General features: G+C 47.0%; 1 protein-coding gene across 3 annotated transcripts in view; it reads right to left on the bottom strand.

The window, feature by feature from the left end:
* The window catches only part of Map3k4 (mitogen-activated protein kinase kinase kinase 4), a 92,981-nt gene that overhangs the window by 27,758 nt on the left and 40,304 nt on the right, over positions 1-24,919 (bottom strand). For 2 of the 3 annotated variants that reach the window (XM_021647740.2, XM_021647741.2), the window contains exons 3-7: positions 18,223-19,586; positions 10,249-10,491; positions 8,311-8,457; positions 2,768-2,925; positions 791-907 (exon numbers count right to left, since the gene is read on the bottom strand). In XM_021647740.2, the coding sequence (XP_021503415.1) occupies positions 791-907; positions 2,768-2,925; positions 8,311-8,457; positions 10,249-10,491; positions 18,223-19,586 (2,029 nt within the window). Of the gene's footprint in view, positions 1-790; positions 908-2,767; positions 2,926-8,310; positions 8,458-10,248; positions 10,492-18,222; positions 19,587-19,667; positions 19,722-24,919 lie in introns of all 3 variants that reach the window. The other variant, XM_060373515.1, reaches the window with a different exon arrangement.

A 24,919-nucleotide genomic window follows, 5' to 3' on the forward strand; every position in this document is an offset into this window, starting at 1 on the left:
GGTGGAGACAACTAGCCCCTAATGCCGAATTGTGTAGCCTAGTGCTGCCACCATAGCTGATCACAGGGGCAAGACACCACAGAGCAGGTCTAGTGGAGCACCAATGCTCTTGCACCGAGGGTCCTTCGAGATCCACCTCTGGCACACAAATTGAGTATCCAAACAGCTGCTGCCCAGTTCACTGCTTCCAGTCTTCAATTCTCATGTGGACTTCGGACTTACAACTTAAACTACAAGGCACACACACTGGTCCTCACAGAGAAAGAGGCAAAAAGACAGAGGAAGACAGAAAGAAAATGAGAGAGAAAGAGAAAGGGAGAAAGGAAGAGAGGGAGGGAGGGAGGACAGTTTCAATGGTTCAATAGCAACTGCAGGACACTGGAGGGAAATCAACAGACTAGCCATGGCTCATGTATTTACCCTAATGAGCAATGAGCAACAGAAGGCATAAGCCACGCAGAAACAACAGAAATGTGGCATGTGGCATTAAAAGGTAGCACGGGCTGCTACAGGGTTTAAAGAACAGAAGTGTAACATTTAAAGATACTCCAGAACATTTAAAGATACTCTGGAAGCAGAGTTTGTTGCAGCCACTTTCAGTTAATAGCCACTGTTTGCATCATATTAAAGTCTGTTTGCCTGTGAAGACCTTTTCATAGAAAGCCATAACCAGAAGACCACTGACAATCCCCGTCCATCACTCTCCAGTCTGAACAAAGCTCTCCGGATTCCCACTGGGGAAATAGAACTCCGAGGGAAGAAGTGGCCAGAAAGCCAGCATGATGCCAACCTTAGCTCATCAGCAGCACTGTTGTCATCAGCGCTGGTCCAGAGCTCAGCACAGCTCTCCTGCAGGCCGGATTCCAGAAAGCTCCCTGTGGATTTCAGCAGCATCCCAGCGATGTCACTAGGGACAAACAGCAAAGCAGAAGGAAAATCAGCTGTTACCGCAACACTTACAAACCAGTGGGAGTTTTCTCTTAGCACAACATGACTGATGAGAAAACAGCAATTTAGATGACAGCACAGCCCATCTTTGTTCTATTACACAGCACTCAGGATAAACCCAGGCAATAAATTGTCTGTAGTAGTCATGTGGTTATTGCTTAAATGTTCAAAATGGCATGAGATGCCTCAAACAAACCAAATGATAGGACGGAAAAGCAAAGAGCACTGAAATACATGTTTTTAAACTTTCTCGAGGTTATCTCCTACAGCTGATGAACACAAACACTCTACAGCTGAACTGTCTCAATGAACAATTTCAACACTAGTATTAATGAATGCCCAAGCACACAGAACAGGGTAAATCACTGTGGTAAGCCTCCATTATCACGATTGACCTTGTCAGTGTTTGCTGAAAGGCAGTGATGAACTAGTGAGAGAGAGTGTGTAAGTATGCAACCATCATCAGATGGGCAAAAGGAACAGGGCAGGGCTGGTATCACATGAGAAGACCAGATTAAGCTGGCAGTGAAGCCTCTCCTGGACAGAAAGGCCCCACTACAAGCAATGGCTGAATGTTGGCAGGATTATCCAAAGGGGAATTGATGGATCTTTGGGAAGAAAACTGAGGAGGGGCCAGGAGTTTTGATCAAGGTATGAAGGCGTGTCAAGCACAAAGCATGTCCAGAAAAGGCAACCATCGCTTTTGAAGGAAGCAGAGGTGCCCACGCTGCAATAGCTGGCAAAGACCCAGAAGCAGAGGTCAGGCTGTGCTCTGGAGGGCGGGGCTACCATGCCAGCTATTTTAATCACCTGGCCATCAAAGCAGGCAGGCTTTAAAATGTCTGCGTGGGAAGGAGACTTGATCAAAAAAGGATTTTAGGAACATTATATAACGCATCAGGATACACTTATTTAAAAGTTACTGGGCTCCTGTTACACAGAAGCAACGGTGCACACAGGGATAAAACCCTCAACAGAGAGGGTGCACAGCTGAGCCAGGCACGCGCCTCCCAGGGAGTAACGCAGAGCTGAGCCGGTGCACACGCCTTGAAGGGAGAGGCACGCGGCTGAGCAGTGCAAACGCTGCACAGAAAGAGGCGAAAGTAGTAAAAGGAGTAAGAAGTAGAGGAACTCTGCAGCGGCAGGCTGTGAGTGGGTCTACAAGTACCTGGTCTCATCCTGTGTCAGTGTCAGGACTTAGTGAACCTGCCAGCATCTACAACGGGCCTGATCCAAAGGGATGCTCATTTCCCCAGAATAAGCAGTCTGGGACTGTTCCTTCCTCACGTTTTCCAAGTTCCACTCCTATTCCTTCAATGTATGTAAGGTGTTTATACAGACATTCCCAAACTACTCTCAAGGAAGACGAAAAACTTAAGAGTCTGGTGTCCCCACTAAGTTCACACACACCAGTGTATTCTACCCTTACAGGACCCAAGTCTCCTCCCTTTTATGAACAACAACACAAAAGCAAGAGGCTGACTCATAAAGTGTCACAGGCTCGAGACCCACATTTTGTTACTGTCCTGTGCCTGCAACGGAGCCCGAGCACTCTGCCCTCTACTACCCAATGCTAGCAGCACTCTCCCCAGCAAGATGATAAGAGCATGTCTCCACACACTGTGAAGGCCCCTTGGAGAGCAGAACCATCCAGGTGAGAAGCAGAGTGCGGGCACGCACGCGCGCACACACGCGCACACACACACACACACAATGCAGGGCTGGGAGATTTCATGTAACTGACATTTGAATACATACAAGAGAGTTGTGGGATGTGGGAGGGGCGAGAAAGGAAGGAATTCAAGCACAACATTCCTACCAGAAAAGCTTTCCAGCCTGCGCCTCTCCTCCCCGGATGTAATGAGTTATTTCTTTGGTGAAATTCCACTCTTCTTCTAACAGATTTTTTAAGCTATGGGAAGCCTGAGGTAACTGCTGTAGCATCTGGATCCAGCTTCTCATGTAATCAAAGTATACCTTAGCATAAAATAAAACAACACGTTTCAGAGGATCTAGCAACTTAGAACTTGACCTGTATATAAACCAGAAGAGTGAGGAGGAACCATGGAAGGCATGGCATGCTGGGGAACAAGACCACACCACAGCCAGCTGATGTCTAAATAAGGACTCTTCTTCAACTCATGAGTCCTCTGGAACCTTCTGCAACACATTTACAGCCTTTCAGAGTCCTGCAAAGCAACTGAAATAATAACAAAATACAGAAAAGTGCAATAATGTAAAAAAAAAAAAGCACATAAAAACATTTATCATGAACATGGACATGGTCCCTTTGAGAAGTTACTGGGGTTTTTGTTTGTTTGTTTGTGTGTTTGTTTGGTTACTTATTTTAGCTGAAGAGAGTTATTAGCACATGTCCCACCAACCCTTCCTGACATCCAAATTTGTGACATGAATTTTCCAAGGCTTATTGCATACAAATTATGACACAGAGAAAGAATATCCCGGTGAGCTAAGGTTGAGACTATATCCACTACAAGTATCAACACAGCTTTACTACTCCCAAATCCTCACTTTGATTTCTCCATCAGTTACAGTGTGTGACGGTTAGCATTGATCATCAACTTGACAGAATCTAGGAACATCTGTGAGACGGGCCCCTGGCATGCTTGTGGGGGTTCCTGACTACATCACCTAAAGTGGAGAATTCCCTTGTTTGTGGTCACTGACCTAGGATGACCGTCCGCTGTGGGAGGCACCATTCCCTGGCTGGGACCCAGCTATGTAACGAAGAAAGAGAGCTGAGCAGCTGTATTCAATCGCTCTCTCACTGTGAATCTGTAACCAGTATCTGCAGGCTCCTGCCACCTTGGCATCCCAGCCGTCATGGACTGTATTTTGGCCTGTGAGCCACAAAAAAGCCCTTTCTCTCTTAAACTGCTTTGCTAGTATTTTATTCCAGCAACAAGAAAAGAAGCCATGACAAGAAAAGAAACGAAGCACTTTCCTCTGACCAGGCTCTGGAAAGAAAGCTGCTACAACGCATGCCATTGGTGCATTTTCTGATCTAATGGATAAGCTGGACAAGCAGAAAATATCTGAGCCATGTATTCTCTGCATCGGAATTCGAAGACACAACTCCACCTTCTCACACTCAAGGTGACATTGCCATGAAAAAAGTGATGCTAGCCTCGCTGCCCAGCTCCCAAGCACTCCCCACACCATCACACCCCAAGGTGACCTTCTCCCTTCCCTCTCCTCCCTCCCTGTTTCCTCCACTTCTTTCTTTTCTTGGGCTAGTTCTGCTATGTAGCCCAGGCTAGACTTGAATTCATGGTCCTCCTGCCTCAGCCTCTAACTGCCATGACTCCAAATATACACACCCCAGCTCACTGAGCTATGTGCACTCTAAGTGCACACACCATCGCCGTCTGAACTGCTGTGCACTCCAGTGCTCACACCAGGGCTGACTGAGCTACTGTGCACTAAGTGTGCACACCACAGCAGAATGAATTCCTCTCGACTCTGACGTTCTTATCATTCTTTATCCTTGAGTTTCATGGAGGTTTTGTTTGATGTTTAAACCAGGCTACACTTTAAGAGCTCACTGCGCTTTTTCCCGAGATTCAGGAACACCATTCAGCCAGCAGACTGAGAGACTATTACTTATTTCCAGGCAGTTTTCTGTATCTTTGAATGCTGTGGTCCTGCACTCGCTAGCCTGCAGCCAAGGATCCTGCAGGTTCAGGTTTACTCTGGCTGGAGCTGTACACAAGAAAGACCCCAGTCTCTATGGATCTTGAACTTCCTTACCCATCTGTAACACACCTCTCCAGGGCAGGCCCCAGGTGGCCCTTTCACCTCTCTCAGTCCCCTCCTCTTGGCTTCCCTGTAAGGTGGCTTCATCCTCGAAGAGTTCATGGAACACCTGCCTAATGTGTGCTCAAGGGAAGAAAGAGCTGGGTCCCTTCTGTCCCACTGTTCTTTAAAACAACCACTCTTTCCTACTCTTACTCACAAAACAGAGCTTAAGTTTAGAGAGCACAGCAGGGCTTCAGCCCACCCTTTAAGATTTACGTCACCACCTCCACCATGAGGCCCTTTATCCTGTCATCTACTGAAGCCAGACCTTGTCTGCTTCGGGTCAGTGTAAGAGAGCTCTTCACACAGGGCAGCAGCAGGTGCACAGTGGCGGCGAGTGAGGTATGAGACCTAACAAAAGCAAAGATGGTGAAGCTATACCCTCCTATGCTCAGGGTCGTGGGCTTGCTCCCTAGAACCACACAAAACTGGACATGCTCTCAAATGCACTTAATCCTGCACTCAGGAGGTGGAGGCAGGAGGATCAGAAGGCCAAGATTATCCCAGAACTAGCAAGTCCGGTCTGGGTTATAAAAAGACAATAAACACACAGTCTGGGTGGAGATGCCATGATGACATCCAGTGTGTGTGTGTGAGAAGTGTAAGAGAAAGATGGCTCGGTACTGACTACACGATGGAAAGAGAGAATCAACTCTGGCAAGTTGTCCTCTGGCAACAGCACAGGAGCTGCTCCAACCCTCACCGAGTCACATCCTTGGAGCTGGAGGTGAGCATGGGCTGTTTCTTTATGATGATGTGGCACCCAATAAGGCCCAAGTGTAATTTTTCTACACTGTGACCTGCTGATTCCCGCTCCTCCACTGCAGCCCAGCTCCAGGGGGCAGGTTGAGTGGGAGAAGTCCACGGCTGCAGCTCTGGCCTGGGAGGATCTTCAGAGTCTACAATGCAGTCTGCACATGAGGACTAATTAATAGCTGCTTTGTTATAGAAGATGGATACTCAGGCTGGTTTCCTGTCTGTAGTGAGTTTCAAGAGAATGTGTGGGCAAACATGACCTGAGTGCCTGCCAAGAGCCAATGTATCCTTTCACTCCAATAGAAAGACAGACAGACACTGGGCTCCCTCAGTCCTCAAAGCATGACCCTCGCCCCAGCCTTCCAGCACACAATAGGACACTGGTGTCTATAAGATGCTGCAGTCTGACTCACAGAAGCCACAGGCAGCAAAGCCAAATTGAACTCTACACTTTCCTACAACTGCTGCAAAGTTCTCACCTCAGCATGGGACACAGATACCCTGAGGGCAGGAAAGGGGGTATGGCTTATCAGCCTGTATCCCCACCATTACATGGCAAAAGGCACTAAAAGTGCCTCTGAAGCCCACCAAAGAGGGTTTGAGACCAAAGAAGATCTTTTCAACTGGCTTAATTGGCAAAGTGGTGAGAACTACTTTAGTGCTGCTTCACACAACTTCTCAGTGGCTGGCGAAATCTGCAGTGTCTTGGGTGCAGACACTTCACACACTCTGCCCTCCTAAGTGCTCTCCAAACGACTGAACACAATTCCAAACAAGGTAGCTCTCACAGTATGGCAGCCATCAAACACCCCTTTGCCCGTCACCTTCCTTCTCTCCTACTGAGGCTGGGAGGCCGGCCACTCAGAATGTGAGCCTCCACCCTGTGCCAATAGCTCCAAAGCTAGGCCAGTCTGTTCAACGTGGGCAGGATGGACCTGCACGTGGCTGGCAAAGTGCTTCCCCCTCTGCTCCCTGGGGTGCTGCACTCTGGCCGGGACAGGACACCAACCTATGGATCCCTGAGGATCTCAGATGCTCTTCCTACACATGAACTCCAACACACAACATGGGACACGAAAGATTTTCAAGTGCCAGCCCTCACCTCCCGATGCTTCTGCCTGTTTACATGTTTACATGTTGTGCTACAGCACAAGTCTAACTGTAACTGCTGAGAGAGTTCAAAGGACTCTCTCTGTAACTAGAGAAAAACACATCCAGAAAGTAGGTCCTAAGTGGGTAAAGGAGGGGTCGGTTCTGGCAGGAAAGATAGTATGGATAGCCTGAGCTTAGAAACATTGAGCAGGTACAAGATAGGATCTGTGCGGAAGGGATACACCCAGCCTGAGCCTGCCAATCAGGCCACTGGCAAGCCCTGCTTCTGCAAAGAGGCCTTGGCTCATCTCTGAGATGAAGCGCTCTGTGGACATGCCTGCAGCTGAGAAGTCCCAGGCTCAGCAGACTGTCACAACCCTGGACATGCAGGAATGGAAGCAGCTATCATCGCCAGTCCCCACCGGAAGTGTTCTCTTTTTCTCCACTGTTTCCTGAGCTATGCAAAGACCCCAGCACCCATCTCAGAAATTGTAAAAGGGGCTACTGTTTGGAGATTGGGTGAAGTAAGAACCTATGGGATCCTGCTATTAAAGTTCAAGTCTGGCATTTCCAGATAGCCACTGAGCTCAGTGTATACTATCACTGACTCCCTTTCTCAGCTGGGTTCACTCTCAGCCAGATCTGAGGGCTCATCACATAGCCCTCAGGGAGATTACAAGCCCAACCCTTTCCTGATAAGAAACCCATTCAGCAAGCCCCTAAGGATTCCTAGAAACACCCACCCTATGCTAATGAGATGTCTTGATGTCTCGGCTTTTAAACAATGATCTTTACCCACAGTTCTTCCCCCACCCATAGGATAATTAAGTACTACTTTCCCCTCTTTTGACAGGGCTGTGTTTTACATACAAATCAAGTATTCCTAGCACCCCTAGCCCCACTGACTCAAAATCATTCACCCTTAAAACCCCTCTCACTGCCCAAAGTTTATAAGTCCCTGTTTCACACAAAATAAAGGGGGTCAGCATCATCTATTTTACCACAACTGGCTGAGACTTGTCGTTTATTCTGGGGATAGGACAGGCTCCCCTTCTCCCCAAAGAATTCATCGCTGGACCCTGGGACTTGGCTGATGGTTAGTCTGCCACATGATGCTGGCTGCAGCAAGCTTCTGCCATTTACCAGCATGTCAGAGCAAATTGCTGCTGCCATCTTTCTAGCACACTCTGCCCACTGCAGTGCCACTCTGTGAGAGCAAGTGGCCAACCATTCCCAAAGCAGCCATTTTTGTCCACCTGGACAAAACCAGGCTCCCACCTCTGTCTTTCTTGATTTTGAGCTTGCCTCAATTACAGGCTGTTATGGAACAACCAAAAGGGGTTCTGTCTTTGGCCCCAGTGCTTCACCCTTTTCTGCTCAGAGCATGCACTTCTGGTTTCATGCTCCACAGCCCAGCTCCAGCTTCCTGGGAGAATACCTGACAAAGCCCAGGCTCCTGCCAGATGCAGGATGACAAGAACCAATTTTAATATTTTTTCTAATATAAGATGAACTCCCCTACAATCAACAATAGACTGCATTAAGGCTAGACCAAAATGTCAACTTAAAAAAAAATTGAGAATTTTTTAAATGTTTTTTTTGGGGGGAGGGTAGTCATCCACTGCCATACAGAAAGAGGCTGGTCAGACTGCCACATTCATCTAGCATACGAACCGAGAAACATCCCTCCCTTACCATCAGCATCTTCTGCAGGTCCTCCTCAAAAGCATCCATGTCGCAGTCGGTCTTCTCCAAGCCATCCAGAACCTCTTGCAGCATGAACTGGTAATACAGCTTCATCAGCAACCCCCCCTTCAGGACCTCTTTACACTCTCTCACTAGCTGCAAAAGAGCACACACAAGACACAGCTGTCACCCTCATGCCCTGCCACACAGGCTGCTGGTCCTCACAAATTCCCCCATAAACGTCCCAAGGAGACCTTGCCTCTGAGGACCCCGAAATGGCTTCTGGCTCCTGAGCAGCTCATTGTGTGTGACAGCTGAGCCATCCACAGCACAGTAAGACACCACACAGTGGCCACTGCTCAGCTTGAGTCCATCTTATAAATCAGGTCATACTGAAAACAAATCTCCCTTAATCAGGCCACTTTTACCAATGTATACCGTAAGACAAGATGCAGAAGAAAAATAATCTCATGAAATAGGAATTTTAAACAGAACCAAGATTTAAATAACATACCACAGAAAATGGTGGCTTCTGAGTAACAGCATAGTTTACCTATTGAGGTGTGTTGCTTACCTGCTAACAAAAATCTTCAAACCAAGCCAACTCTAAACTTACCCTGATGAAATTAGACAGAACTCAGGGAAAAGAGAAAAGGACTTCGAGACAGAAGCATCCCAGTGTAGCAGGTGATGTGCAGAGAGAGAATAGAGAGATGAGGCAACCTAGAAGCCCTGCATGATCAGAGCTGGGATACGATGCCCTCCAGCTACAGTCCAGGGCCTCAGTGAGGCAAACTCACACAGTCACCCTGAGTTTCAGAGCAACAGCCACCAGGAGGTCCAGGGCACTGGCTAGGAAACAAAGGCTGTGGCTTTCCAGACTCTAGAAACGGGGCAATCCACTATCTGCTGCTACATTTGAACCAAGAATTAATCAGAGATGCACCTGGACTCACCCACACATGTGTGTCCATACACTGGCATCTGGGAAACACTTGGACCATTTAAAGTCTTGGTTTGACAGCATATTTAGAGACAAGTGGGAAGAATGACGTGTGTGCATGAACACACACATTACAAAGACATACCCTCTCACTCTGATTTTATATATGGGAAATGTATGTGTGCAGGGAAGACAACTGGACGGAAACACATGTTCTGTGGTCATCTCGAGTGCCAGAACAGGGGACTATTTTTTAATTTCTGTTATTTTCTATGCTTTTCAATTTGTCTAAAACAAGAAATAAGACTGCTTTTACTGATAAAAGCCCTTAAATGTTTCTCAAATAGTCTGTACAAGCTAAATCTCCTAAAAGCATCTGTGCCTACTTTTCTATATTAGACGCTGTATGATCCCTGAATTTTTATAACAGAAAATTTCTATTCTCTCTTTGTTTTTCTCTGAAATACTACACCAATCCTAGTACTGTCACTGTTGGAAGTGCTTTATCATAAATTGCTACTTAACATTACAAGAGCCCCATCAGTGACACAGACTCCACCCTGTCCCACAGGGTTTTATCTGAAGCATCTGATGAGAGATGGAGATAGGTATTTGACTAGCATGGCTCAGCTGCCTGCTGTAATACAGAGGACAAGATAGAACTATGGCCACGTGGACAAGGAAGACAATAACGAAAAATGAGATAGTGTGAAGGCAGTGGGTTGGATGTGGAAAAGCTCTGGTGTATGTAGAGTGTCAACTGGACACTCTATTCAAGTGGCAAGTGGCAAGGAGCCTATTCTCCAATGACCTCATTAGTCACTATGGTCTACACTTGACCAAACAAGCAAACACATGTCCTCTCTGGACCTGCTGTGTGAGCGGACTCACCTGCCTTTCTTCAACTGTGCTGCCCTGTGAGTCAGAGCCACGTGGCCCTTCAACCTCTAGCAGGTGGGTGTGAGGGCTGAATGGCTTCCCGTTAAACAGTGTTGGAAACACACCTGTTTGATACTCAGGAGAGAGGGCTCTCCAGCAGGCCTCTGCTCCAGCCGCAGCTTCAAACACTCGTGGATCACGTTGAGCAGGACCCGGCAAAGCACGAGGAAGGCGGGCTCAAAGGAGGGCAAGTCCATGGCCTTCAGCTCTTCCCAAGACACGGCGCTGCTACTCTGCTCCGAGGAAGGAGGTGTCCCAGACAACTGCACATAATCCGAGCCCCACATGGGACCTGGAAAGTCAGAGAACTGCAGCAAAAGTTCAAGACAGATTAAAACTGTGCGCAGGACACTGCCTGAAGCTGTGGCTATAGGTTTTGCTACAACCTGTTGACTTATCTACAAAATTCTCATTCCAAAATGAAAGGATCCCCAACAAGTCACAAGTTACACACTGCCCTCAAGTCTCTGTGGGTTAGAAAACCAAACTGTTACACTTTCATCAAGGGCAGAACAATGAAGTTTCTTTTAAAAACAAAACATTGGGATACATTACACACAGTGCCATCTACAACTATGTCTAGACTGAGAAACCAAGGAATTGCTAAAACGACAAGAAAAGAAAAGGAAAAAAAAAAAAAAAAAAGACTACAAAACTCCTAAGTAGCCGTTTATGTGAAAATAAGATCCAGAGAGTTCGGCCACCCTTGCATTCATTCGGAGTCATGCTTCCTGCTGCTGCAGAGGACACTGTCTTCTCTCACCTGTCACCTGACACTGCCTGGGAGTGCCAGTGTCCTACCCACTCCTTCAGCTGTCCTGTTCAAATTCTTCATCTTTTCTCCAACAAGCAAGGGACCTGGAACTTTCCCCCACCATTCTTCCCCACCCCACCCCTCTCTCTCATTCTCGCATGCATGCATGCTTAGTTTTCCGTGTAGCCTTGCCTGTCGTGGACTCACTTTGTAAACCAGGCTGATATGGAACTCACAGAGATCCGCCTGTCTCTGCCTCCCCTAGTGCTGGGATCACAGACATGTGCCACTATCACCGGCTCTCTCCCATCATTCTTAAGCTTCTGACAACATCCCCACCTCCAACCCTACATTACCATTACCATCACCATTACCACCACCATTACCACCACCTCCTCCTCCACCATCACTACCAACAACATCACCACTACCAACATTAAAAAACCTTGGCCTCTTTTTATTAAGTGAGGTCATCAAAGTTTGAAAGTCTCAACTTTTTGCATCACCAACTGTAGCTCGTTCTGTATCTGTAGCATCATTGGTACCTGTCCACCTTGTCGCTTAGGGAACTCTTTACTGTTCTTCACTCACATCTTCACACACTCAGAGGACTCACCTGAGGACAGTTCAACTGTAGCCTTAGCCAACATCTGGGGAAATCAAGGTTTGCTACAGGCACAAACTCCCCTGACCCGGTCACATCCCCAGTTACCAACTAAAGCCCTGGCCTAGTTCCTACCCTCCTCGGGCCTCACCTCTCTTTAGTGCTCCCACCCTCCCAGGGGCCTCATCTTCCCCAGTGCTCCCATACAAGATTTCTTGGGGCCTCCTACATATGAACATCATGCCGACCTTGGCCCAGGCCGCTTGCTCCCCTAAGAACTTTACTAACTCAGCCTAATTTCCAAGACTTTCTAAGGATTTCTTTCACCCTACAGAATGCTACGCACACTATCCACCGAGTTCATTTTGATTGTCATCGTAGAAATATCACAGTTCAATGAGGGGGGAAAATGAAGGCTCAGAAGTCAGAAAACATGGCTTTGGGTCATCTAATTAGCTATATGGTTCTGGAAACATCAAGCAGTCCTCAGGCTGTTTCTTATTTTAAGAACAGACTGGGACTTAGGATTTGAGCTCAGTATAAAGTATTTTCCCATGTGAAGCCCTACACACACACACACACACACACACACACACACACACACACGCACGCACACATACATACTCAAACACATGGATACCTATTCTTTTTCCTTCCCTCCCTCCCACTCACTGTCCATCTTATACAGGTTGAGTAGAGCAAACTGCGGAAAAGGTACTTATAAACCATTTGCTATGTCTCCCATCCCATTGCTTTGGAGCAAATGCAGGCAAAGGCAGCTTAAGGCAGATCTGTGTTGAAGGTCCACAGCTACAACTTTCAAGAGCTCAATAACAACTTAACAAAGAACCTTGACTGCTGCTGCCTGGATGGATGATTCATGTCAATTACCATCTTCAAGATGGCTCCCTGTCCCTGTGTTTCTTGTGCATCGGGTGGCTCTCAAACAGTGCCTGTCCACAGACACCTTGCCATACCTGAGTTCTGTGGGCTCTTCTTCGTGAGCATGTCTCCCGTCTATGCATCCTAGCCACTGTCAAACACACTGGTTTTCAAGTTTCTCCTGACCCTAACATCTTACCCACTGACGTCACATCAGCCCCATGGGGCTTTGTTCTCATGCTTATCTTACCCTTCCAGCTGACACTCAGAGCACTCAGAACAAGAGGACCTGGAGAGACCATGCCCTCTTAGCCCCAAAGCCCGGTATCCACATAGACTTTGACCACATCAACCTGGGCATCAGTGTAAGATCTTACAATCACGCTCTGTGATTCTGCACCGGTCAGTCCCTGACAAATGACTCACTTTCCTCAAGAGGAGGCCCAAGTGCCAACCTCTGGGATTCTGTGGCTACCTCAGGGAGCATGTTTCTCACAATGTACATGTCTTTCTGGTCTGTGCTTAGACGCAGTCACATCCACCACTGCACACTGAGATCCCTGGCAGCACCAGTTCTGAGAAAAGGACTCTCTATCTCCAGTTAATTAGGATCAGACAATATTCAGGTCAGCATCTATCTTCTTACAGGGATGCTGAGCCAATTTTTGACTAGTAAGTTAATGGTGAACACTCCCAACAAGCCCCCATGGATTCTTCTCCAGCTCCTCCAACAGCAGCACCATGAAATGTCTGACCCCCAACCTTCTATGACCTAGACTAACTCCCTAGTTCTCACACTTGTTACTGTGCTACTTACGGATGCCATCATAAACTGAAAATTCCATGGAGCCAAGTGGGCAGCAGACACACCAAGTGGGTGAATGCGGGAAGAGCTGAGGTGAACTAGCCCTGCGGTGGCTGGTCAGCCTCAGCCAGCAGTTCTTGGGTGAGAATGAGCCCTGGAATTCTAAGAGAAACCCCCAATACAGACTCTTAGATCAACTCGTCCTCATTAAAATATTAGCCACTAAGTTAAAAAGTCTATTTTGTGTGTACACGTGAGAGAAAATGCTAACTCGAAGACGCAGCAGAGCATTGCCAAGCTCAGGCAGGGCTTAGCCAGACTTGTGGGCTCATGTCCTGGCGCTGCTGCTTACAGTGTGTGCTCCCTGACCAAGTCACTTGACCCTCCTCAGGCACAGGCCACCGGTCAGCCGGTGGCTGCTACTGGCTCTGTCCCCGACAGTGCTGTTGCTCTGCTGTCACCATGGGATCCAGCTCTCCCTGGGACTTCTGTCCAATTCCGAGCTTACTATCAGGTCTGATCCAGCTGGCTCACAGCTGTCAAAACCATGCGGCACAGCTTCCCTCGCCTAAATCTGTTTTAAAACAGAAAACCTCTAGGCAAACGAGCAAGGCTGTGCTTCCAAGGCTGTCACTCAATCACAGTTCTTGCAACTTTACTTATGAAATCAGAAAAGCAGTGACTGGAACAGATAGACGAGTTACCCCCGGCAGCCACCCACGGCAGCCTCACGGTAACACATGCCGCACTGCACGGCGGCGGCGGCAGGCTTACACAGCCTCCTTGGTGCTTCGTGTGGCTGACTCAGACCTGCACCGCACTAGCCCGGCCACTTGCATGGACCACAGATTCTTTTTTCATAATGTCAGTCCTGCATTCCACATCAGAAGAGTCTACCTTGCTACCCCAGCACAGATACGTGCATTTTTTAAGGCTCCTCAGGTAATGCTGATGTGTAGGCAAGCCTGGAAACCACTGGCCTATTTTTAAGTCTAATAGCTTGGACTCCCCCGAACAATACACAACACTGTGACTTGGGGGCTACCTCCTCTCTGAGCCAGTTTCCTCAGGGGTAAACTGGAGCAACGACACTGTCTGCCACCTGGTGAGACTAAGCAGCAGCCTTGTCTCGGATGCTGTGTCCATGCGAAACAGCCTCCTGAGGGTTTCCTGTGTTACAGGGATGACTGCATAGTGCTTAACTGTCAAGGCAAGCTGTATTTTATTGGGAATTAAACATAAAATTACGTGATAATTTCTAATCTACAAAAGTAAGACAGTAACTCAGCACTTTCTCAGTCTCTGTGTTAAGATGGCAAAAGCAGCCACATAGTGTTAGTAATTTATATACTACATGAAAATTAATGTAACCTCATGGAGGAGTGCTGGGAAAGTGCACTAACTAGGCAAGGACAATAGCAAAGGGAAATGCATGAACTCTACATGGCCCAGGTTTAGTCCTCATAGGGTAAAAGAGCATAGGAACACTAGACAAGCTCTCACCAGGGAAGGGGAAAAAAAGAGCTAAAATAATGGGGGCCAAGAGGTGGTATCCCACTAGCAACACAGCAAGGACATCACTCCTGCTATGGGTAGATGGAAGGTAATTACAGGCACATGCATACACAGAAGACATCCCGGAGACAGCCCAGAAGCAGGGATACCGCAGCAGCCATGCTCAGTCCCTGATGGGAAGGGCCAGGGATCACTGTACTCACAGACAGTATCTACAGAAGGGTAGGCACTGGAGACTGGCAGCGCTGTACACATTCGAAGAGCCTGGCCTGCTGTTTAAGACGGTTATCAGACACTCAGACTGTGGGAATTCAGATGACAGCAACGCGAAAGAAGTCAGAGGGCCCCTAAGATCTAGGTAAGGCCCACAAAGCTGCAGTGAACCAGCAGATAAACCAGGAAGCAGCGCAGCTCTGGGTGCACTGGGTGGAAGACTGGACCTTCTGGAGCTTCATTCAGTGTTTTCCCCTCTTACATTGGCTTCAGGGAAAATTCTGCTGGCATTATGAGTCTATCACACAGCCTTAAATGTTTCATGGGATGACCGAGAGGCTCTCACAGAATACTCTTTCAGATCACAAACGGGTGACTTCAGTCACCTCTGTCTGACACGTCCGCTCCTCTAAGTGGAGCATGCCGGGTCTGCGTGTGTCCTGGGGAGGCTAGTCTGCAGCCCTGGAGCACAGCAGTCACAGAATTCAAACAGGCCATTCACACAGAGGCTGCTCAAATTACTAAAACAAATGCAAGCAGACTCTATTTCTAACTTGCAATTTTCTTTTAAACAATAAATACAATAAGGCTTTAGGAAGAAAGTAGTTTGTAAACCTTGCTTCCAAAGGGTTATTAATTGCCACTTACAAACACTAGTTACAAGTAATTTAATCATAAAGAATAAAGATATAAAGTCATACATAAGAAAAAACCCAAGTATTACAAATAAATGCTATTTCTTTTCTATCAAATGCCTTAAGCGGTGTCGCCTAGGAACCACAAAGGCAGAAGGCAGAGCCATGCGCTGTGCCTGTCTGCCGCACGCGCCCATCCAGAGGCCTCAACAGTGAAGCAGGAGCACACAGGCAGGTGCACTCGCTCAGGGACTGGGGCTCGGCCCTCACTACCACAAGACCATTTTGTTCGCAAGGCTCAAATGCTTCCAAATATACCATTATTTGCAAGAGATTAAAGAGAAAACAACATTTTAAAAATAAAGAAAAACACGCTGATTTACACTTAGCTTTGACGGGAAAAATAATGTAACAATAATCAAATAATAATAATCAAAACAAAATGCATTATTACATGCATTTCCCAGAAAGAAGCCTCAAAGAGACTGAGTCAATGGTGAGGACAGTCACTCTAGACACTGGGCCTGGCTACCGGACCTTACAACTGGGCTCTGAGCAGCTGCTCACACAGCTGCAGCCCCACAGGCCATCCACTTCCGGTTGCTCAGCAGAGCGCAACCTTTCTTTTCCTCTGCTCTCTCTTCCCAGCCTGCTTTCCTCACACTCTGAGCCTTACTCTTTCTCTAAAGGCCCTCTCCCCACCATGCAGCTGCCCTCCAGGCCAGCTTGACTCCCGTGGTGTAGACATCTCTTTTCTTTGTCCCATCTTCCTTCTCCAGCTGCTGAGCCTCACAGCTGGCCAGCCCTGAAGCTGTTCTTTGAAACTCTAATAAAACTGCCCTTGAGCCTTAAAAACAACTGTGGCTCTCTTCCTGAAATACTTAGTAACATGACTGAGACAAAATAAGCGCAGGATGAGTAGGTGCCTGCGCATGCACGCACACACACGTATACACACACATGCATGCATCCCTTCGCTTACAGACACTGTGCTTGAGGTGGGAATAAAAACAAACTCTTACCTTCACACCAAGTTAACTGGAAGTTCACGGCCCCCTCACCTGCCAGCGCGGCTAGTCTTTGCAGCAGGGCTCCCGTTTGAACTATGACCCACCCTCTCACTGAGTATGACCCCAACAAAAAAACTTTTCTAACTCTGCTCTTGGAAAGGAAAGCAGTCTGAAGGTAATTCTCATTAACAGCCTTTACCAATCATATCACCTCAAAACTAAAGCTTCACAATAAAAATGAAATAATAATAAGACAACGACGAAGACGAAGAAGCAGCCCTGTCTTGCTACACGTGTCCTAATGAAAATCAGCCTCTGGATAAATTCCTAAAGTACAGAATTTGCCATGTGAAATCTGCAACAAGTCCTTATTCTACATCTACACTTTTGATTTGCGAAACCTGCATAATGAGATCTTGGTATAGCGATTCCTGTGTGAAAAAGAAAACTACTTCATTTGTTGTTTACTTGATACTTGGCATCCTCTAAGGCTCGTGATCTGACCTTGAGCATGCAGACATGCAGCTTGCAAAACCTGGTTCAGGTATCTTCTGCCTATGGAATAGCTTCTACCATTTCTGACTCCAAAACCAAGCCATATTATACAATAAACTGAAGCTTAAAAGAATTAAGATGGTAAATATATACATACATGGCTAATAACATTGGAATCACCAACTAACCCAGGAATTTGGAATCTCACAGGATTGAGAAATTTGCTGTCGATATCATATGAATGTGAAAACTCAAAAGAGAAAACCTACTGACTATTTTGGACTCTCTAGATCAGTGCCCACAATATGCCCCTTCCTTATTTTACTACCCTGAACAGTAGGAACTTTCAAAGTGTCACACTTTCAAAATCAAATCACAACCTGCTTCCTCTTAGAACCTTTCCCAAAGTGGAAGGTTCATTCACTAACAACCAATTTCTGTCTGCACAAACATGGCAGCCAGGACTACAGTCCATGCTATTCTCCTCTGGAAATGTTTAGTTTTTTACGGCTTGCACCTTTTGAAAATCCGGTAGCCAAAGCTGGGCTTGCTACTCAGCAGGGTGCTCAGCTGTTTCCACATCTGGTTTGAGGCTCTTTACTGTTTTGGTTTTGTTGTCTTGCCATGCTAGAGGTGGAGAGTGACCCCAGGGGCTTGACATGTGAGCCAAGCACCTGACCACTCAGCCACAGCCCAGCCCAGAACGAGCCTCTTCAAAGAATCCACAGAGCCAGAGATGTGGTTAGCGGTGGAGCACCTGCCAAGCATGTGCAAGGCCTCAGGACCAGGTCAGTGAGTGAGCGAGGGAGCGAGTGGCTTATCTGTGACTCTGAACGCCATGTCCACTTTGAAATCCCTGTGTGTGACACTGACGTATTACTGACTCATCTGCAGCATGTGGTCACCTAGGACCATCTCCCCACTTTACACCCCCTTCACCCTTCTCCAGCTGGGATTTCTATGACTTATGTGTGTTCCTTCCACATGCCACCTTGCTCTTCATTCAACTTACATCTACCATTTTTGCCTTGAAATGCTAACAATATTCAAGTCCGTATGTCAGTCCTACATGCAGCAGGTGGGACTGGAGACGTGATATCATGGTGCAGCGCCCGCTGAAACCTACCTCCACTGGACGGTCGCTCTTCGCCAGGGCTACACGAGCCCTTTGCAAGGAGCCGTGCATTAGCTTATGAAGTCGTAAGATTAACTTCCTAAGCCCCATCTGCTTCAGGGCCTTGTCCACAAATGGTCTATAAATAGAAGTCAAACAGTGCCTACTGACGCCGGCTTCGGCACCACAGTCCGCTGCTCCCCAGCCTGCAGAATCCTCCTCGGACTCAAGCCTCTCAAGTTTCCTAGATGAGCAGTCCCGTGAGTGGGTGTCCAAAATGTTGTGTGTGGATGGCCTGATCTCAGGCACCCTCGGACTTGGGGTTCGTTCTTCATCACTCTCCTCTGTTCCGCTCTCTAGCTCTCTCAGCTCTCCTTCCGTGTCCTCGCCCTCATCTTCTGGCTCGTAGCCTTTGGATGGCCGAGGGGAAGGGATTTCAAACACTGGCCAGCCAATGTCTGATAAGTTCTTGATGCCCAGAACAGTGCCCATGATCCTCAACTTCTGATTTAAGTCTTTTGTGATGTTTAGCCACAGACAGAGTGCCCGCACTCTGTCCTCAAAGTCCTTGGCAGCGTATCTCTCATAGTCCTTCTGCAGGGCCTGCAACGATGGGTAAAGTGCTTCCATGTACTCCAGCAGCTCCATGATCCGCTTCACCTGCTCAAATGAGACCCTCTGGCGCTGGAGGTGCTCGTGGTATGTTGAACAGCCCATGTCATTTGCCTCACGAGGGGTTCTGCACTGCCCCTCTAGTGAAGTACCATTGAAACCGGCTCCATTTCTAGCGAAGGCAATGCTCCCATAATTAACTTTGAATGTGAGGATTTCATTGATAATATCTGGGATGGCTTGGCGGGCCGTGTATAAAAAGAGGTCCTGGTCATTGATGGTGCGGCCTGCGTGCCAGGCCTGGAGCTCTAACCAGATCAGTTCGTTTGATCGGTTGAACCAGAAAGCAGCTGTGTTTTCCTGTCCCCTCTGCTCCCTGTCCTTCTTCTTTGAGACTGAGGTAAGCTTTAGCAAAAGGCGCAGTGTTTCAAAGAACTTTAACCGATCCGCTGGGCAGTCAGTCCGGGAAGTCTGCCGTGCGGTTCGAGCTATAGGCATGGGCATAGAGACCGGCAGCTTGGCGTTGCTGCAGCCGAGGCTGAGGTAAGGCTTATTGAGATCCACATCTGGAATCGATTTTTTTGGCAGAGACCCAGCCACTGAGTCCAACACAAAGGAGCACTGTGCACTTTTCTTATGGTCTCGCTCGGTTGTTCTCAGAGTCGCTCGGATCTTCTTCTCCTGCTTGTAGCTGTATTCTTCCACGGTCTCCGCTCCCTTCCCCGAATCTTTATGTGAAGACTGACTTAGTGTGTTCATTTTTTCTATTAAAAAGAAAGCAACAGAACAGTTTAAAACTCTAAAATATGAAGCTGGTCACTGTTGTAATCCAAACTGATACTCACATGCATTCACACTCGGACTATCACTGTGAAGAAGAGAAGTTCCAGAAGATGAAGCTTGAAAATAATCAAAGGACAACACTTTGTGATTTTCTTAATGATTGCATTCTTTTTTTTTTTTTTTTTTGCTATACTTGTATTCTTTTTATACACAAAACCGCTGAACAAACTATCAAATTTGACACTACAAAATGTACTGAACACCTTAATCTGATGTGACCCCCATCAACTTTAAGAAAGGGAAATGGCACTGGGAAGTATGACAGAGACTGTGTTCAAGAGAACAGCCAATGCCTGCTTTTGTCTTAAAGTATGGTGACCTGACATCAGAATGCTGAGGCACTGGGCTGAGGAGTGGATCCCTAGCACCACGGCAAAGTCAGGTGGGTATGATGGCCACCTGTTAGCTCGGTGCTGCCGGGTGGTGGCAAGGGGGCCTCTGAGACCAGTTAGTGCCATGAGCTCCAGGTTTACCAAAAGACCCAGCTGCAGAAAAGAAGCTGCACAACAATCAAGAATCCAGTGTTGACCTCTGCCCTCCACATGCACTGACACACACAAGAACACACATCTAAACATACAAATGTGCCCACCCATATGCAAAAATCCAGCAATGCTAAAGATACCTCAAGATTATTTTCATAAAAAGCAGAAAAACAGCTGATAAGCAAAACTGCTGATTTCATCTGTTGGTTTCTTCTGTCATAAATGAATGAGCATTAACATTTGAAACTGAACATGAACACACCTGAAGACACACAGACTGAGTCATTATAATTCACCTAGTCTACCACAGTAGCATAGGAAGTCACTCAAAGTCAATGCAAAAAGTCTGCATAGTTCCTTCAAGACAGTGTGAAGACTCTACTGATTTGATATCAAACTTTTGACCACATACAAATCTGCCTTTTATTTGCATTTTAACAGCACTAGCCAGCTGTGCCTCAGCTCCTCATCCCAGGGCCTCCTGGGCACAGCAGCCTCTGAGGCCACTCCCTGAAAGCACTCCTTTATCGCTTGCCTCACTGTAGGAATGTTAATGTCTCCAAAGTTCTGATCTGGAGACTGAGTCTCTCCTGGGCTGTCTTCCCTTCTTCCCACCCCACCCAAGTTCAGCAATGACCGGTAACACCAACCCCATCCCACACGTCCTGTCAGAGTCTAGGACACAGAATCCCTGCTTGACCATCTCTGACATCAGAATGTTAGGTAATCAATAGTGGCGCGGAGGGTTTATGCACACCAATACACTCCATTTATAGGTTTCCTTACACACATAAGGGAAAGAAATGATTTTTTTCTTTATAATCTATAAATATGCAAAGCATAAGAGCTCTCTGCATGGGTAAAAAGTTCAAAGTAGAGGAACACGTGTCAAGTGCAAGCATCTGATCATAGTTGTGTTTTAAGACTTGGTGGAACAGGGTATGTTCACATGAGTTACAGAACAACATATCTAAAAATCAGTGCACCTTACTCTTTCTAGCTATCACTGCTTTCCAACCCTCATTCAAACACAAGATATGATCAACTTTTAAGTCACCTTTACTTCCTGGCTTTTTCCTGTGTTCTTCATTAAGAGAGAACACACACCTCATTCATTTCTGTTTAGCTTCTCAGTGGTGCTTCAAGAGCAGAAAGGACACGTATTTCCAAGATTTTCTTCACAAAATTTTATTTTTTATCGATTCATCCTCTACTTTGTTACTGAAACTAGCACAACTATGTGCGGCTGTAGAAAAATAAATAAAGTGAGGTTGATGGGCTGAGGAGAGGAGCCGGAGAGCCCAGAATACAGAAGTACCACTAACAGGCTGTCGATTACAGCACCTAAGAATGGCACAGGGAAGAGGAGCCAGCGACCCAGGCGACCCTTGCATTAGCTCATATGTGCATGCAGATAAACAGTTTTAGGTTACAGAAAATAAAAATTATGAAACAGAAACAATTTTGTTAGTAGGGTTTATGAGGTAAAAAGAAAAAAAAAAAACTTGAGCTGGGGACATGGTTCAGCTTGTAAAACATGTGCTGTGCAAGCATGAGGACCTGAGTTCAGATCCCAGCATGTGTAAGATGCTGAGGCGCGGCGGCTGGCACCTGCAACCCCAACTCTGAGTGAGAGACAGGAAGATCTCCCAGGCTCCCTCAGCACTTGCCCAGCTAAATCTGTGCATGGCAGGCTCGGCAAGAGACCCTCATTTCTCTCTCCTCTCTCTCTCTCTCTCTCTCTCTCTCCTCTCTCTCTCTCTTTCTCTCTCTCTTTCTCTCTCTCTCTCTCTCTCACACACACACACACACACACACTTTATAAAACTAATGTGTCATGTATTATTGGTAATAGTCACAGAATGTTTGTCATTTATAATTCGAAAAATAATAAAACAGTGAAAGGTGTAGTTTTATTTGTTCATGTTCTTCTCCAGTGTGAACATTACATCGTGACCTATGTCGTATCTACCAAGAAGCAAAACAGGAAAACATGAGCTGACCCTATTTCATGTGGACAATTACTTCAACAATGAAAAGTCCCATGGGCTTGGGGGTGTGATCCTACTTTTCTGTGTAGACATAACCTCATTTTAGCAGACATGGAAAACTAGTGTTTGTAGGTCACACTGCATACACACACATATCAGCTGAGCTTACTATTTAGTACAGTTTGTGTTTTATCCAACTGTTTGAAATGTGCATTTATGCGGGCAGTGGTTTAACACTTGGATCTACAGAGTGTAACAGAAAGCAAATAGGGAAAGGGGCAAGATATGACAATTTCCCCCAAAACACAAGACAAGGTTTCCAGACGGGAATGAGGTTCAAGTTCTCTCAGGAAAGGCCAGGCTAGACAGCTTTAGAGCAAGGCTCCCGGTCTCACCTGGGGAGGTGGGAATGAGTTTTCCATCGGGTATTACAGGAAGCTCTTTTAAATAAGATTACCAGTATCACAGGCAGTGGGAATCTGGGAGTTCCAGAAGCCTACGATGATACTGAAGCATTACAGCTCCCTGGTTAAGCTGCTGTGCTAAGCACAGCAGAGGATGCGGGCGGATGCCTGAAACCAACCAGAAGGCAGGTCCAGTGAGACTCAAGCCCAGCGGGATGCAGGTCAACAGCTGCTGAGGTAGTTCTGCATGATGGTGAACAGCAGCAGCTCACTGTGGTCAGCAGCACGTGGCTGACTAACCAGCAGTCAAGAAACTCACGGCCATAGGGTAGACTCCAGCCCACCTGCTTGGCAGCCAAGCCCCAGGAGTTCAGTGGTAAATCTCCCAGAGAGGAGGGGAGTCCTCCATCCCCTAGAAGTAATAACGAATCTCAATCAGGCATGGTGGGAAGTTGATAGTAGCATACAGCATCTTTATTTCCTGTGAAATCAAGGATTTACAAACCTTGAGCAGTGGGAGGGGTTTTCAGGGTGAATGTGTTTGATTTGTTAGAGCAAGGGATACTGGATTTGCATATAGTGGTACATAACCTCATTTACACATAGTAGCACAGTCCTACCAAAGAAGGAGAACACAATACTTAATTATCCTGTGGGTGGGAGAAAAATCTCCAAGTACACTTGAAGGTCATTGCTAAAAACTAAGATCTCCTTAGCATAGGGTGGGGTATTTCCAGAATCCTCAGGTGCCTGCTGAGTGGGTTTTCTTATCAGGAAAGGGTCTAGCCTGAAATCTTTGTTGAGGGTTATGTGACTTTCCTTACAAGATCTGGGGTTACCAAATCAAGTAAAGAGAGAATCTTGCTAAGAAAAGGGAGCGCATCATTTTAGGCTGAGCAGAGGCTCTCCAGAAATGTCAGACTTCAACCTTATCTAGCAGAATCCCACAGTAAACCTTGACCACACGTTAGCAGTTAGAATTTTAGTAAGATATGAACCAGAACTGCAGAAAGTACCTGTTTCTTTAGGGCTGGTTTAAGAAATAGACAGCCAAACTTTTGTGACTGTCAACATTCATGCTTAGATTCCTGTCTCCTTCCTAACACAGCAGGGTTAGGGTAGACAGGTGCATGAGCAGCACCTACCAACTGTAAATACAGATGCTTTCCAGCACAGCACACCCACTGAGTACCTAGTTTCCAGAGATACCTCCATGCTACCTGCAGACAATGACAAGTGTGCAGAGACAGGTGTTTCTCGCAGCAGGAGTGCTGTGAGGAAATACAGGGAAAGCCCATTAGGAAAATGGCGGCAGTCACCCTAAGAAAGCGGGAGTGTAAGCGTGCTGACACAAAGTGGCAGACTGGCCTAGTATGCAGTGGCAGCAGCAGTTTCCACCCATACCACAGGTTCAGGTTCAAAGGCCGCGTCAAAGCGCAGCTCTACGAAGCAGACATCACTAGTCTCAGTACCAGTGTTTCACCTCCGATGCCTCCTGAACACACAGGAACTCCGCACTCCCACCAAACAATTTCAAAGAGAGCCAACCTTTTAACTCCACATACGTACCAGAGTACTATAGATCTTCTTCAGGTTGTGAACTTGGAATCCCTAAAACCAAACCTATAGCATGAGCTGCCTCACTCTGAGCCCAAGGTAACACTTCAAACATCACAGCCATAACAATGGCTTCCACCAAAAAGATGGAGACGTGTCCTGTGTGAACTTGGGTTGACCTCACAGGGCTTCACACACACTCCACATTTTTGGCATTTATGAAGAAAAGATGCCAGAGGAAACAAAAGACAGATGGACAGCAAGACAGCATGCTGATTCCCCCAAACCATGACAGGGAAGCATGTGGGGCTAGTATCCTCAGGCAGCGAATGAACCAAACCTTTGGGTACTGGGGCCCTGGGCAGTGTCTCTCACAAAGCATGTGGCTGCAGGAAGGACACTGCTGGACGTCTACGGTGGAGTCTCAAGAAGCCTCAGAACCTACACCCAAGACTCATGAAACCCTTGTTTTGAAAGAAACCAGGTACCATGTGAGAGGTTCAGCTCCTCAGGGACCAGGACACCCTACACATATCCAAGCTAGCCATGCAAATGACCCCATAGGAAGAAAACAGTATCTGTCGTCCCTCAGCGGGGCTTGCCATCTCAGCTCAAATCCAGGCATAAAAGCAAAGGAGCCACCTAGAACATCTGAGACATGGCAGGTGGCACAAGGAGAGGGGCTAAGGACTCAGAGCCAGGGCCCTAGCTAAGCCAAGCCATTTTTCAAGCCTATGGAACTGCTCCAGCTAAGGCTTCAGACACCAAGGGCAGATGACCTACTTTGCCTCAATACCTGAATGACAGATTATGAGCA

The sequence above is a fragment of the Meriones unguiculatus genome, chromosome 20 (genome assembly GCF_030254825.1).
Source record: "Meriones unguiculatus strain TT.TT164.6M chromosome 20, Bangor_MerUng_6.1, whole genome shotgun sequence".
NCBI classification, from domain to species: domain Eukaryota; kingdom Metazoa; phylum Chordata; class Mammalia; order Rodentia; family Muridae; genus Meriones; species Meriones unguiculatus.